Source organism: Rattus norvegicus, chromosome 3, assembly GCF_021556685.1.
Source record: "Rattus norvegicus strain SHRSP/BbbUtx chromosome 3, alternate assembly SHRSP_T2T, whole genome shotgun sequence".
Taxonomy (NCBI): Eukaryota; Metazoa; Chordata; class Mammalia; order Rodentia; family Muridae; genus Rattus; species Rattus norvegicus.
Genome location: NC_141536.1, coordinates 113,593,545 through 113,610,011, shown reverse-complemented (window position 1 = coordinate 113,610,011; position 16,467 = coordinate 113,593,545). Strand labels below are relative to the sequence as shown.

Genomic DNA, 16,467 nt, shown 5'->3' with positions numbered 1-16,467 from the left:
AAACTCAGGTTCTTTTTTTTTTTTTTTGGTTCTTTTTTCGGAGCTGGGGACTGAACCCAGGGCCTTGCGCTTCCTAGGTAAGCGCTCTACCACTGAGCTAAATCCCCAGCCCCAGAACTCAGGTTCTTACAGTTGTGCAGGAAGTGCTTTTCTGACAGAGCCATCTCTCCACCCATAAGGTTCTCTTCATTGTCTTTTTCTGATTGTCAGGTAGTCTAGACATAGGCATAGGGCATAGAAAGTGAAAAAAATTAGTACTTTATTTTCACTATATAATAAAACACTTATTATTTGGATTTCATTAAATGTAAGTTTATTTAATAATTTTAATTTTTAAACAATAGTGACCTTAGTCCATTCTTTTATTATTAATGACTGGTAAGCCTGTTTCCTACAAAGTCCAGCCTGATTCCTCTTCTGGTCGTCCTGAGGTGAGGGAAAGTGATTTCAAGTACACAGGAGTAAGATTAAGTAATTAAGCAGACCCAAGGAGAAGGAAGCTTTAGGGAGATCAGGTTTAGCTTGGTGTAAAGAACAGTGGAGGGCTGGAGAGATAGCTCAGTGGTTAAGAGCACTGACTGCTCTTCCAGAGGTCCTGAGTTCAATTCCCAGCAACCACATGGTGGCTCACAACCATCTGTAATGGGATCTGATGCCCTCTTCTGGTGTGTCTGAAGACAGCTACAGTGTACTTATATACATAAAATAAATCTTAAGAAAAAAAGAACACTGGAGTTTTACATTTGTTTTCAATAGAACTTTCTGGTAATGGAAGTCATACTTTCCATCACTGCAAATAACTCCGGAACCACTTATGGTTTCACAGAGACTTTGCCACAGAGAGAATAGGTCATGGTGTGGCAGCTGGAGTCACAGGATGAGGATGTGATGTCAAGTGTTTACGTCAGACCAAGTGACCATTGTCCCTTACACACGTGTATTCTTAGATGACCATCAGATTATCCTCGGAGCAAGCCTTTTTGTAGTTTGCTTAGATGACACTTTGACCAAACTTTAACCCCAAAAGTTTTTGTAAAACTGATCTCAAGTGGGGAGATTTTGACCCTAAAGGATATTTCACAGTGTCAGCACTGCACACTAATAATGCTTAGATTAAGAAAATCCCATGAACTGATGTAAAAGTCAGCTGGTGCACAATTTTTACAAGTCTTTCTCTGTATTTGTGCCCACACTTGTTAGAGTGGCTGTCTGTAATAAATTTCCCAGTAATCTCTGGAAACAATCTTTAAGTTGTCAGTGGTTAATTGTAGATGTTGCAGATTGTCTGTTGATGGGGAGGAAATGGACAGCTTGCTTCGCTTTTGGAGAGGCAGAAACAAACCCGGTGTCAGCCATGCTGCATTCCCACATAATACTCTGTTTCTGCTTCTTGCTGGCTCTCTGTTGGTGCTTTAAGGGGAAGTGTGTCTCTTACAGATACTCCCCAGGATACACAACACTGACCTGTTCCAGTGGAAATAAATATGTGCATGTGGGAGACTGTCAGGAGCATGTCGGGAGCAGGTGTCTCTGCTTCTTAGGTAGTTATGTGAGCTCTAGCTAGGGATGACTGTTCATTAGTCAGTTTTGTGTTTTATTTATTTTGAGACTCACTTCTTTTAGTAGATTTTTGTGTGTTTGGGGTGGAGTGTAAGGTGGGGGTAGGTGTCTTAGAACAACAAGCCTTGTGCATGCTAAGTGAGTGTTAGATCTACCTCTGAGCTACCTACCCCTGTTCACTGTCTGCCTTGTTTTTCCTCCTCCTCCTGCTCCTCTTCTTCCTTCTCCTCCTCTTCCTCCCCCTTTTCTTCCTCTTCTTCTTCTTCCTCCTCCTCTTCCTCCTTCTCTTCCTCCTCCTCCTCTTCTTCCTCCTCTTCTTTTTCCTTTCCTTTCTTTTTCTTTTCTTTTTGCTTTTTCTTTTTTTTAAGATTTTTGAGACAGGGCCTCACTATGTAGCTCTAGCTGGCTCAGACCTCACTTGGTAGATCAGGCTAACCCAGACCTCACTTGATAGAACAGGCTGGCCTCAAATAGATATGTCTGCCTCTGTGTCCAAAGTGCTGGGATCAAAGTTGTACACAATCATGATGCCCAGCAGGGTTGTTTATTTTGTAAATTAGTATATATATGTTTAATTTAGCTAGGTCTGAGCTAAAGGGTCCTTTAGGGTTAGTGTTCTAGTGAAAATTGTTCTGTAAATTTTAAACTGTTTTACTTGAAATATTTTTCAAAATTATTTTTATTTATTTACTTAATTTTGTTTTCTTGGTTTTGTTTTGGGTAGAATTCTGCTGTGTAGGCCTGGGTGGTCTGGGAGTAACCTTTGTAGCGCAGGCTTGCCTTGAATTTGAATTGGTCTTCCCTACCTCAGCTTCCAAGGTGCTGAAATCACAGAGTTTCCAGCTATGCTTGGGTTGGCTTGCTTCTGCCAGGATTTAAAGTTCTGTGTAGTCACGTGTCCTTTAGCAGGAAGTTCTTCCAGAGTTTGGGAAGAATGGGGATCTTTATGGAAAAGACTGGATGGTGGTAATTTTGGCTTTATGGACCATATGACTCCTCTGTAGCTGTCCCAGTGTGTCATGGTGGAGACAGCAGCCACCGACAGCTTGAAATGAGTGGGTGTGGTTGTGTTTGTAAAACTTAGAGCATTTATCACTTTGGATAGTGTTTAGGCAGGCACAAGCAAATAGCTCAGACACTTGCTTAGCTTTTCTTCTTTAAAAGTGTATCTTGGGACTTGAGGCTGAAGAGACAGCTCAGCAGTTAAGAGCACTGGCTGCTCTTCCAGAGAGTTGAACTCACTTTTCAGCACCTACAGGCAGCTTACAACTGGCTGTCATTGCAGTTCCAGGGGATCTGGGACCCTTTTTAGTCTTCACAGGAACCTGTACTCAAGTACATGCAGGCGCGCAGGTGCATACACACACACACACACACACACACACACCACACACACACACACACACCACACACACACACAGACCACACACCACACACACACACAGACCACACACCACACACACACACACACCACACACACCACACACACACACACCACACACACACACACACACACCACACACACACCACACACACACACACACACACCACACACACACACACACACCACACACACACACACCACACACACACACACCACACACACACACACCACACACACCACACACACACACCACTCACACACACACACACCACACACCACACACACATACACACACCACACACACACAAACACACATGCACACATACACACACATACACACTACACACACACACCACACACACACCACACACACCACACACACACACATACCACACACACACACACCACACACACACCACACACACCACACACACCACACACATACCACATACACATACACACACACACCACACACCACACACACCACACACACACCACACACACCACACACACCACATACACATACACACACACACCACACACACACACCACACACACACCACTCACACACACACATACCACACACACATACACATACACACACCACACACACACACCACACACACACACATACACACACCACACACATACACACCACACACCACACACACACACACCACATACAAATATTTAATAAATTGTTAATACCTGCTAGGGGAGATACCATGATCATAAGATGATCATGAATCTGGTTTTCCCAGGGCAAGGCTCATCTATTACAGTGTGGATGGATGTACTGACCTTTAAATGTGGGAAACTTGGCATAAGTTGTGTTAGTCGGGGACTGTATTAATAGTCTCCCCTGTAGTTAATAATAAAAAAAATTATGCCAGGGGCTGGGAGAGGTGGCTCAGGGATTAAGCACATGCATGGCTGTTGCAGTCAGATTCTACTCACAGCACCCATGTTGAGCAGCTCATAACTGTCTGTAACTCCACATGCACACATCCCTACACAGATACATAAGCACCACATAATTAAAAATAAAACATGAAGAGGTGGGTGTGTGTGCGCGCGCACACGTGTGTGTTGGGTTAGCATGGTGAATCAGCAAGTAATGATTCCATTGCAAGCCTGGTGACCTGGGTTTGATCCTCGGAACACACAGGCAGGTGAAAGGGGGGAATCAGCTCCACTACATAGTACTCTGACCTCATACATGGCACATGTGCCCATACACACACTGTAGACACTCACATAGTAAAAATAAAAATAAAGTGTAATAATAATGAAAACTTAAAGGCATACCTCCTGATCATTAGGAGTATGGGTCTGGGCCCAGCTGTCGGTTTGAATTTTCTTATATTTTGAGTGTATGACCTGGGCCCGCTAGCTTGACTTTTCAGGGCACAGCCTCTCCATCAGCAAAACAGCAGGAGTAACATCAGCAGTTGATAGTAAGTGAAAGAAAAGCCTGGCGTCTTCACTCCCCTCTTGTGAGTCTGAGAGTAGCCTGGTCTACAGGTGGATTCTAGGCCAGCCAGGGCTACATAGTGAGACCGAAAGACGAAGAGATGAAGTTGGAACAGATGCAGGTCGAGTACAGCGGTGAACAGGTAGTCAGTTCCCAGTGAATTTATTTATTACGTGATTGATTACCTAAAGCACATTTTGTAATTGTGTCCCCCGTTTATAATAGCTAGAACGACGACATAAAGTCGAGTATTAGAAACATGTATTAAAGTGGTCAAGTTGTTCCACACCATTGCGTTTAAGGCAGAATTAGAGATTCGTCTTTGAAAATAAAGGGAGCTGAAGTCACCCCTTACCCCTTACCCTATGGTCCCGATACTTGACTCAGTTAATTATAATTTAGTAGAATAGTTGGCGCGCCTAGTCTCCATTGATCTTGATTATTAACTAGAGTTTCGTTTTCTTAGAAGTCTTTGGTGTTAAACTCCTTTTCCTTTGGTGCTGGGACTTGAACACTGAGCTCCTGCCTGTTGAGCAATCACAACGCACCCCTAGAGCAGTACCTTAGCTTCACATCTTAACTGATTATTGCTACATAGAATCGGAGGCCAAGCACTGGCTCCTTTTCCAGAGTTCAATCCCTAGCACCTACATAGAAGCTCACAATAGTCTGTAACTCCAGTTCCGGGGATCTGGCGCCCTCTTCTGGCTTCCATGGGCACTGCACACTATGAAGGTATACAGACACAAATACAGATAAAATACCCAAATATAATAATAATAATAATAATAATAATAATAATAATAATAATAATAATATATCAAAATTGGGCCAACAAGGTGGTTCAGCAGATAGAGATGCTCACTGTGCAAGCCTATAGTCTTGCATTTGACCCCCAAGTCTAAGAAGAAAACTGACCACAGAAAGTTATCCTCTGAGCTCATATGTGCCATATCATGTGAGCTCTCTCTCTCTCTCTCTCTCTCTCTCTCTCTCTCTCTCTCTCTCACACACACACACACACACACACACACACACACACACACTAAATATTAAACCAGAAAATTACAACCAGTATGACTTGACTCCAAAATATTAAATCCACAGGATTAACATTTATATTTAAATTAAAATGTCAGGTGTCAGCCTGTCATACCATTAGTGTGCGACATGTTATTTACGGAAACTGTCTTGAGTGAAGTATATCATTGATACAGAAGCAAAAGTAAAATACTAGCATCTTCCATTTTCAGGGTTTTACTTGACTTGAAAAGTGAGATGGCAAAAAAGTTCTTTTTCCGTATTCCTGTATTTCTGGGACATCAAAAGTACAACACAAAAAGGTTTTATGTGTTAATCACATACTCAGCCCATCCTGAGTATCTCCGTCTTTATAGATTACCGCTCAGACAGAGTGAATGCAGGGGAACGAGTCCTTTATTTGGCCTAGTCGGTGAAAAGGAGAGTTATTTTATTGTATTAGAATGGGCTTTACTTACTGCTCAGTGGTCGAATACTTGTCTAGCATATGTGAGTTCTGTGTTTGATTCCCCAGTTGGGTGGTGTGTGTGTGTACGTGTATTTGACATGAGATACAGAGGATAGGAGTAATCCATTCACTTTTCCTGTTTGTCTCCACTTGCTGTTGGCTTCGGTGATAGCAAACCCCTTGTAAATGCCAGGTGTTAATACGTAGCCAATGCTAAATGATCCCTTACGGGCAGTATGTTCTAATACTTCATGTGTGACTGGGGAGATGTTTATGTGTATTTACACGCTCACTACCGAAAGATCTTATTTCTTCACATATGGAAACGTAAAGAGAGTTACTTTGATTAGTTTTTAGTTATGTGTATGTGTGCATCCGGAGTACTGTGCCTGATGAAGTCAGGTATCAGATCCCGTTGGAGCTGGAGTAACAAGAGTTTGCATGCCGTCCTTGTGCAACAGCCTTGCTAATCTCGGCATCACCCAGGTTTAGTGTGTGTGCTGTCTAAGTGAGCATGACCTCGGTAAACTTTAGACACTTACAAAGGCTGTGCTCCCTCCTTGCAGAATCCTACACTTCACTTCTACCCTCCATCACTTGAAGGCCCAGAGGCCTGTGAAGGCCACAGCCAATTCTCTTGATTACTTCCCCGAGGCCCTGTTCTTCCTTGTTCCCAACTTTCACCTTTCTGGCTGATAGTATATCTAGCCGTAGGGATGTTTCTAAGAGGCCACACTGCCCAGCAGGGATATAAGGTGTTAGGGTTGGGCCTGGGTATTGCTTAAACTGGAAATAAAGACCATTCCTCTAGTGGACTTGTCAATCACTCCTATATTTGGTGGACCCATAGGAATCTGAAAAATACTAAATTTAACTTCATTCTCTACTGAATGAAGAGCAATGTATAGGGCAATGAGAGAGATCCTAGGGCAAGGGTGTGTATGTGTGTTGTATGTAAGAGAGAGGAAGAGGGCGAGGGAGAGGGAGCAAGAGAGGGAGAACTGTGTACTCCTCTTGGTAGGCATGTCTAAGCAGAGGCAGTCTCTAGGTATTTAAAATGAATCAGTGTCAGGAGGCGGTGGCTAGGTAGGAGACCCCAGACGGTCCTTCTCTAGGACCTCCCTTACCTTTTGCTCCCTCTGGGCATGTGTGTGCTGCTCAGGGTAAACATTGCCTTTCTGTAACTCATCGTTATACTCTGACTCATGGCCCTACCTCGCTAGAGACCATAGGTCTTTGGGATGAGGAGATCACTTCATTCCTGAGGCAGGAAATGAATGGGCCCCTGTGGATCATCTCCTCTTTGTGTACTTAATGGTAGAGGCTTGTGTGAGTAGTCTTTTGTGGACTGCCGACTGTTTGACTTTGCAAGTGTAGACCAGCACCCTTAGTGATGGAGTTCACGTATTGTGCTTGGTAATGCAGAGGAGCGGGGCTCATTTTGGAATTAGTGACATTTGAATCCCATTAGCCCACTCCTCGAGGTGCTCTTGGGAAGGATCCATCATCTTTGGGGATCGCTTTTCTCATGCACAGCCTGGCACGGGAGAAGCAAGTCGTGGCGTTGCTCAGTCCTGTGGTGTCCAGCCGTGTGGTTCTTATCTGTAGGAGAGATGAGGGCTGTGTTCGTAGTTTCCTTTTGCGTCTTCTAGATTTCCCTCAATATATAAAGAAGTACAGGTGCACGTCTTGTTTACCATCAACATTTCTAAATTAGAAAAACATCCTTGCAATTAATGAATAGTCTCCCTCTCATAGTTCAGAGAACAGGACTGCGGGCTTAGGTGTGGGCTGATTGGAAGGATAAAGTGCCGTGGAGGGGCCACCATGCTCACAGCAGTCCTGTTCTTCTGAAGGACACATGATTATGTGATGGTGTTTGTGCAAAAATTGAAAACACGGCTTTCTTTTCTAAATTAGGAGAGAGAAGCGCTTCAGAAACAGCTGGATGAAGCCAACCGAGAGGCCCAGAAGTACCGACAGCAGCTGCTTAAGAAGGAGCAGGAGGCAGAGGCCTACAGGCAGAAGCTGGAGGCCATGACACGCCTCCAGACCAACAAAGAAGCCGTTTAGTCTCCGTGAACACCTGTTTGCTTTTACCTTTTGTCCAGAAAGAATGCAGTCTTGAACTGTACACAGTAAGGACACAGCCTTGGGAGTACGAAATGATAAAGAGTACTACCGATTGATAATGGGACTTAAGCCATGAGCTCTCAGTTCTTGTAATATAAAACTTCAGAACTTGTGAAATGTATTTAAAACTGAATTCTGTAAATAGTTTTTTTGGTTGTTTCTTTTTTTACAGTTATAAATGAGTTGATAAAGATTGTTGCAGAGATCCAAAAACCACAGTATGCCACTGTTATGGGGAATTCTTTTTGATTTGGGTACAGACTCAACTTCTCAGAAACAGAAGTTTTAAGCGTGATCGTTGTCGATTAGACCAAATGTGTGACAATTATGGTGACTGATGCTGGAAAGACTCTGCAGAGAGATTTCTCCCAGGAACTTTGTACAGCTTTTAGGTTGTCTCAGGTTCTCTGAAGACATTTTTTAGGGAGCAGAAATTTTATATTTGTTCAATTTCAGCTACACGCAAGTATACAAGATTTACATGTATATGAAGCCAATATTTTTAAAATTTTGTTTGTACATAGTCTGCATGTTTTATGATATTAAAACGCATCACTTGCTTAGGTATGTTTCCCACAAAGACGATGAAAGTTACCAAGAAAAACAAAGGCACCGCTGTCATTTTGTCGGTCATTGAAAGTGAGTAAGCTCGCGACTGGTTTTACTGGCGACCATGACGATGTTCTTGGAGCAGCTTGCAAGAGAACTCAATCTGCACTTGTATTGCTTTTCTGGCAATTGCAGTGTGAGGACGTGAGACTGCTCTGTGCCTTCCTTCCATCATGACTTCCACACAAGCACTTTGAGGCGCTGGATCTTAAGATAATGTTTTTAGCAAACTCAGTGCATTTGGGTTTCTGAAATATTTCATGGACTTACTCCCCTCCCCCTAAGAAATTATTCTTATGGAAAATTGCTTTTGTATGTAGAGCAGGACCTTTTGTACTCGGTGATGCTATGGGTATGTATAACATAACTTTCGCTGTTCCCTGTGAACGCTCCGGGCTTGTGCTGCGACTCACAATATTGTCAGTTCCGAAATGTATGGACATTTGACAGACTATTCCACTCTCTTTTGTAAAATGTAACTTTGAACTCTTTATTATTTTGTTTTGTTTTATTGCTTTTTGGAAATGTTTACCCCCACCCAACCCCCAGGCTCTTCTAGCTTCTCTGTATAAAGAACCAGTTACCCTCGAGACTGTACTCTGGCCTCATTTTCTATTTTACAATTAAATAACTTTCCACATAGCTCGGTACAGACTCTGATTTGACTGCACGATCTTCACACATAAAAATGTGGATGACAGAGCTCAGGGGTGGAGCACTCGGGTCCTTGACACTTGAGACTCTGCTTCAAATCCTGTCGCACACATAATCTGAGCCTTGTTCTGCCATAGGAAAGCATCGACTCCTTATGCCGTGAGGACCCCAGCATGACTCCTTCAGACTGTGCTGGTTCTTACCCTGGAGTATCTTTACAGGGGTTAGTGTATTAAAGGTTCTGTGCCTTAGCCTGCCCTCAGCTGGCTTTCTGGAGACCACAGGAAGCCTCTACAGTGCTTCTCAGACTTCCTAAGGCTGCAACTCTAGAACAGTTCATGTAGTGAGGAGCTGTAGGAAAATACTTTTGTTGCTACTTCAGAACTGTAACTTTGCAACCGTTATAAATTGTTATATAAATATCTGATATCTAGGATATCTGATATATGACCCCTATGAAAGAGTATATGACCCCCAAGGGGTTGTGGCCCACAGGTTGAGAACCTCTGCTCTACTACAAATATTAAAAGAAAAACAAAAGAAAAACAAACAAGAGAATTCCTTTCAGTTTTCACAAATTTGACATTAAAATTCATTCACTGAAATGCAGCCTCACTGTTTACCAGTCTGGTCTCCCAAGTCATGAATTCCAGTGACCTTGACACTGCAGCCTTGGTAGTTCTGGGGCCATAAATAAGCACCTGGTAAACAGGGAATCTCTCGCTGTGTTGACCTAGCTAGTCTTGAACTTTTGAATTCATTGGATCCTCCGGGTAGCTGAGAGCATGTGATTGGGGTTTGTGCTGTGATTGACATTAAACAGGACACTGGAGTGCATTTAATGCCTTGGGCAGCGTTGGGACTGAGGCGCCACCGTTCACTCCAGGGAGCAGCCAGTACAGTTTGTTCTCAGACCAGGTTAGCTCCTCAGGGTGGTAATGGAGAAAGCCGCTCCACGCTCCGGTGTTCCGGTCATCGGTTCTGCTGGAGACCATGCGGCACAGGATGTGATGGTGATCTCCAGTGATAAGCAGCAAGCCAAGTGATGCAAGAAAACAACTGGGTGTGGTGTAACAAATATTCCGGAAGCTTTGAGATGTTTATTGTCTCCAGAGCCATGCTGGGCAGCGTTGTCTCTAAAATCTCCATCTGACTCACTGTGTCGAGAAAGCGATCCTTAGACAGGAATCAAATGAAGATGAGGTTCCCCACCCCTCGTTTATCATCTCCTAACAGTGCTGTTCCTTACCGAGAACTGAAATAACTGATGAAATATGGAATGAAAATGTTGAGTAATCTACAATTGGTTTCAGCCCACAGTGTTGGGTTTGCAATTAGCAGCTGTCTAGTTGCCACACCCTGGCTGTGTCCATGTGTGTGTAAACAAGTGCCCAAGACCAGCCTTTCTGTACCGGAGTCTCGTAGAAAATGAAGCCATTAACTTCAGGGTTTAATGACTTCTTCGCTTTATTTCCATTTTTCGCTGTGTACCCAGAATGTTTTTTTAATTCTCTAGATACTGAACACACACTCACATACACGCACATGCTGTTGAGCCTGGCTTCCTGCTTCCAGGTGGGATTCAGGCGCACACCATCAGACCTGGCTTTTTTGCTGTGTGTGTGTTGGGGTGGGCCGGGGGACGCATGTGACTGCAGCTTGAGCCTCCATGTGCCCCACCACGCTTGGCTTCAGAACATCTCTAGTGTTTGGATGTCTAGGGTTAGTCTGTGTGCTTTCAGAAAGTCTCATTGGAGGAATATCATCTGCAGGGACTGCTTCCCAACTGCTATTCTCATCCATAACTTTATTAATGTCTTACATTTTCTAAAGACCTATGGTGTTGGTAGACTTTGGTTCACACGACTTGCTTTTTTACGTTCATTTTCTGGGAATAAATGGCAGATTAGTCAAGTTCTTACTTTCCACTGGCTTGTGTGTGTGTGTGTGTGTGTGTGTGTGTGTGTGTGTGTGTGTGTGCGCACATGTGTAAAGGCCAGAGGACAATTCCAGGTGTCATTCCTCGGTCAGAGTGTACCCTCCTTTTTTTAAACACACTGGCCCGGAACTGGTAAGGGTGGGCCAGACTGCCTGGCCCTCTGCTTCTGTGTGTGTGTGTGTGTGTACACAAGCTTCTATGTCCATGCTCATGCCACTGTATGTGTGTAGAGGTCAGAGGACAACTTGCTGAAGTTGCCTCTCTCCCACCATATAGAATCTCCGATCATCAAGTTTGGTAGCAAGGGTTCTCACTCTTTGAGTCACCTTGCAGGCCCACACGTGGTTTTTTAGGTTTTAAATTTTTTAAGTTTATTTTCATTTTACATGTATGGCTGTTTTGCCTCTGTGTGTAAATGCATGCATTGCCCAGAGAGGCCAGAAGAGGGCATGGAATCACCTGGAACTGGAGTTATATAGGCTGTTGTGAGCTGCTGTGTCAGTTCTGGGAACTGAACCCAGGTCCTCTGGAAAAGTAGCAAATGCTCTCAACCATGGAGCCTTCTCTCCAGCCACCACGCTTGACTTTTTAAATGTAGGTTCTGGATCAAATTCAGGTTTTTGTATGTGCAAGTTAAGAACTTTATTGTCAGCCTTCTGTTGTAAAAATATAAAAAATAAAAGAGTATAGTTGTCTTTTATCCCGCTAGATCCACACAGCGGTGCCCAAGATATCTGCTAGATATCTTGGTGGAAACACATCCCAACCACACACTTTCCTACACTCAAACCCTCACATAAAAGAACACACAACACAGTAATCTTTGACCCAATTGATAAGACATAATTGCCCACTTAAACATACAAAGCCCGGTACCATCCATCCCTTAGGAACATCGATAACAACCTGTAAATACACAGAGCAGAATCTTAACATCACCTGCCATGGCTTCTCAGCTCCTCTCTCCCTCCCCTCTCTCCCCTCTCCTCTTCTCCTTCAAACTTCTCTCCCACCCATCCTTCCTTCTCCTCCAATGACAGGCCTCCTTCTATCCTGTACCTGCCCCTCACCTGCACTTTACAAATTCAATGGCAAGGTTCTGGTGAAGTCACCTGATTCCTGAGTACCCGACTAGGCAGCTGTCCTTGGGGCAGTGGAATTAGCATCAAAATACAGATAACTTCAGGACAAACCACAACATTTCCCCCTTTTTGTCCAGTTAAAAAGCCTTTTCACTTATATATAAATTGAGTACAATTATTACCATTCTACAATTTATAAAGCATATGATATACTCAACACCCAGTCCATCACTATATCAGTTAAATAGAATGTTTAGTTATTCATTCTAGCTTAAGAAAGGCTTAAAATCTATATTATATCTTGGCTAGCTTGTATACTATCTGATAATTATCCAATAAAAAATGTATATTCAGAGTTATACAGCCTGATAGGCTATGAGACTATAATCAGTCTTCAACCCCGTCAGAAATCTGGGAATGACCAAATATTTATACACATAGGAAGCCTAACACGGCTTCCATAACTGAGAGGTTGTTGAGACAAATCTCCACTAGCACAGTCCCCTGTTAGCAACATGTGAGCGCAAGTCTTCAGCCTTCTGGCCCAAAATCAACTGACAGACTCTTGAAATGCAGATTTTGAAGGGCTGAGCACCCTGTCTTGGCAGGGTTTATCAGTCAACTATTCTGCATAATTTGCCCTTTTCTGGACAGTATTAGTGTGCAGATGAAATAGGCAGTTTTGTCCAGTGGCTGCCTAGCCACAAAGTATTGCCTCACCTGGAGGTAGAGATGTTGAAATTCTTCATTAAATCCACCAAAGGGAACTGTTAGGAGCAGATATGTCTCAACAAAAGATAAATAACTTTAAATCTCAAATTTTGTGGATTTCTGACGTTTTTAAAAACCATCTATCTATATAAGGCAATCTGGACTGTTGTCTCCATATCCTAAATTTTATCTTGAAAGTACTCTCGGGCTGGGGATTTAGCTCAGTGGTAGAGCGCTTGCCTAGCAAGCGAAAGGCCCTGGGTTCAGTCCCCAGCTCCGGAAAAAAAAGAAAAGAAAAGAAAAGAAAGTACTCTCACAAACTCAGAGCCATGACTTTGCTATTTGAATCTTAACTCACAGGTGTAATCAACTCAGAAGTTTGTAATGACAACAATAGAAGGACTGGCTCTAAACCTTGTACTTTTAAACTCTTTTGACAAATAAATTCTATACCAAAACAAAGATATGATTTAAGCTTAGTTACCAAATGAGATTACGACTGCACAATTCAATCTAGCTAATTCCTCCCTGTTAAATTACCATTTCTAAATTCCTCATAAAAACAACTTTAGAATAACCACCTTCAGCCCCCCAAAGTCCAGGGAATTGGGGCGACGACTCTTCCATAACTTCTTCAAGCTGTACATGGGTGTTGAGCTATCCTTGGGGGTAGGGATTAGGAAGAACGAAGCAAATGCTGTAGCCGATGTGTCCTGGCTAGACCCAGCTGAGGTCCTTGAGACCAGGATTCCAAGTAGGCACACTCTGTAAAATACAACTCTCAAAACAAAAGTTTAGAATCAAGGTATCTTTTTGTTTGATTCTCTTGAATAAATTTTTCAGGTGGTCTACCTCTATTAAATCTGATCAGTATGACTCTGTGAGGTTTCCAGAGCCTAATCACATTTTTTAAAAGCACAAAGACAAAATCTTTCTCCCAAAATACTGTGTTCCTTAGTCTGTAACCAGAAAAGCTTGTATCTTGCACTCTCTCCCAGAGTAACAATATAACCATAAAACTCAAAGTCACACCCATCATGAAGACTAAACAATTTTTTAAAAAGAAAGTAAGTTAACAATGAGCATGATAGGCTTTTGTACTCTGTGATATCAGGAAATTAACCCAAAATTCCTGTGGAGCCCATGTTAAGAGAATTCGAGTTTCTTGTTGTGGTAAATATCAAAAGTAACCACAAACCCTCACTAGACGGTATCAACGAGCCATATGGCCTTTAGCAGGGTAATTCATAAAACAAACTAAACACCTTTTATCAATTCCAGTATCAATAAGCAACATATCAAACCAGGACTTTTGCTCAAAATATCTCAATCTGTTAAGCTCTCTACCCGGAGCCACAGACTTTTACTTAACTTTAATAACTTCTATAATATATGCCTGCACTCTCCCTGGTGTTACAGACATTTCATCACAACTATCTACTTGGAGGTAGTGACTAATTTTTCCCTAAGTTCCGAACCATAGATGAAAATCACCACATGATTCGGGTAATCTCTTTACTCTCCTTAAAACAAATTTAAACACCTATCAATTCTAAAACCAACAAACAACTTAAAACTCGGGACTTTAGCCCAAAATATATCCATCTGTTAAGCTCTCTACCCGGAGCCACAGATTTTTCTTTAACCTTAATAACTTCTACAATATATGCCTACATTCACTCTCCCTGGTGTTACAGATATTTCATCATAACTCTCTACTTGGAGTTAGTGACTAATTTTTCCCTAAGTTCTGAACCGTGGATGAAAATCCCCACCTGATTCAGGTAATCTCTTTACTCTCTTCTTTCTAAAAACAAACTCAATCACCTTTTAATAATACCTGTAATTAAGAAGTAGCTCATCTAACTAGGATTTCAACCCAAAATTCCCGTGGAGCCCGCGTTAAAAAGAATATGAGTATCCTGAAAGTCTTTCTAATCAACTGTCTTTAAAAGCAGCTTTTAACCTCTAACTCTCTGATCTGCCATTACTTCTCACACAGCAGGGGACCTACAGCCTGCCAGCCCAGGTGGCTTCCCCATTTCTTTGTTTGAATTCCCGCACTTAAGATATCATACGACTGACTTAACATGGCGCCGGTCTCCTCTTACTTAGAAAATAAAAACTTTCTCTCAACTCTTAGGATTACTAGTGAATTCTTGCCCATCACCTTGGTTCGCCATCTATTGTTGTACAGCATGGGACTCTTAATCTCAGGGTTGTGGGTTCGTGCCCCACTGGGCGCCATCTGTTGTTGTAAAAATATAAAAAATAAAAGAGTATAGTTGTCTTTTATCCCGCTAGGTCCACACAGCGGTGCCCAAGATATCTGCTAGATATCTTGGTGGAAACACATCCCAACCACACACTTTCCTACACTCAAACCCTCACATAAAAGAACACACAACACAGTAATCTTTGACCCAATTGATAAGACATAATTGCCCACTTAAACATACAAAGCCCGGTACCATCCATCCCTTAGGAACATCGATAACAACCTGTAAATACACAGAGCAGAATCTTAACATCACCTGCCATGGCTTCTCAGCCCCTCTCTCCCTCCCCTCTCTCCCCTCTCCTCTTCTCCTTCAAACTTCTCTCCCACCCATCCTTCCTTCTCCTCCAATGACAGGCCTCCTTCTATCCTGTACCTGCCCCTCACCTGTACTTTACAAATTCAATGGCAAGGTTCTGGTGAAGTCACCTGATTCCTGAGTACCCGACTAGGCAGCTGTCCTTGGGGCAGTGGAATTAGCATCAAAATACAGATAACTTCAGGACAAACCACAACAGCCTTCTCCCCTGCCCCAGGTTGCTTTATTTCTTGATGGTGGTGGGAGGACCGGAGTTGGGAGATCGTGTTGGTCAGTAGAGTGAAATTCCAGAGAGAGAAGAGCTGAGGGGAAACATTTACAGCCTGCAGTAAAAAGATGGACATCTGAGGATTCCTTTAATGCATATGCTTCATGAAATGTCGGTGCCAGGGGGTGGGGACGGTGTCAGTGCCATCGTTTATGGTGATACTGACAGTGGGAAGAAATCCTTGAACACAGCACACACTAGTGACAGAAACAGCTGGGCGTGCTTCATCCTAGTGAGCCTTTCTGTATTCCTCACAGTTTGACTTGCTTTGTGCTTTTCAATACTCCAAAGACCTTGAAACTTGAGTCCGAGTTAAAAAAAAATACAACACGAAGGAAAGCAATTTCAAATAAAACCACAGTGTCATATGGAGAGGCTCCCAAAGCCTTGGCACTTGGGCTTATATAGCAAACAGGAAAAAAAAATTTTTTTTTCTATTCACCTGGTTCCTGCTGAATAAATAACCCTTTCGTCTTGTCAACTCAACTTAGGAATGGATTCACTAATAGGCTTGCTATTTCACCAAATAATATTTGCCGTACTTGGCTCATTACAGATAACTGACCT

The 16,467-nt window shown here is 42.8% G+C and overlaps 1 protein-coding gene across 18 annotated transcripts in view; it reads left to right on the top strand.

Moving 5' to 3' along the window:
• Positions 1-9,291, top strand: part of Gabpb1 (GA binding protein transcription factor subunit beta 1) — a 44,922-nt gene extending 35,631 nt beyond the window's left edge. For all 18 annotated transcript variants that reach the window (XM_087653867.1, XM_087653874.1, NM_001398924.1 and 15 more), the window contains 1 exon segment: positions 7,828-9,291. In XM_087653867.1, coding sequence (XP_087509993.1) covers positions 7,828-7,980 — 153 coding nt within the window. In that variant the 3' untranslated portion in view covers positions 7,981-9,291.
• Positions 9,292-16,467: the final 7,176 nt, after the last annotated feature.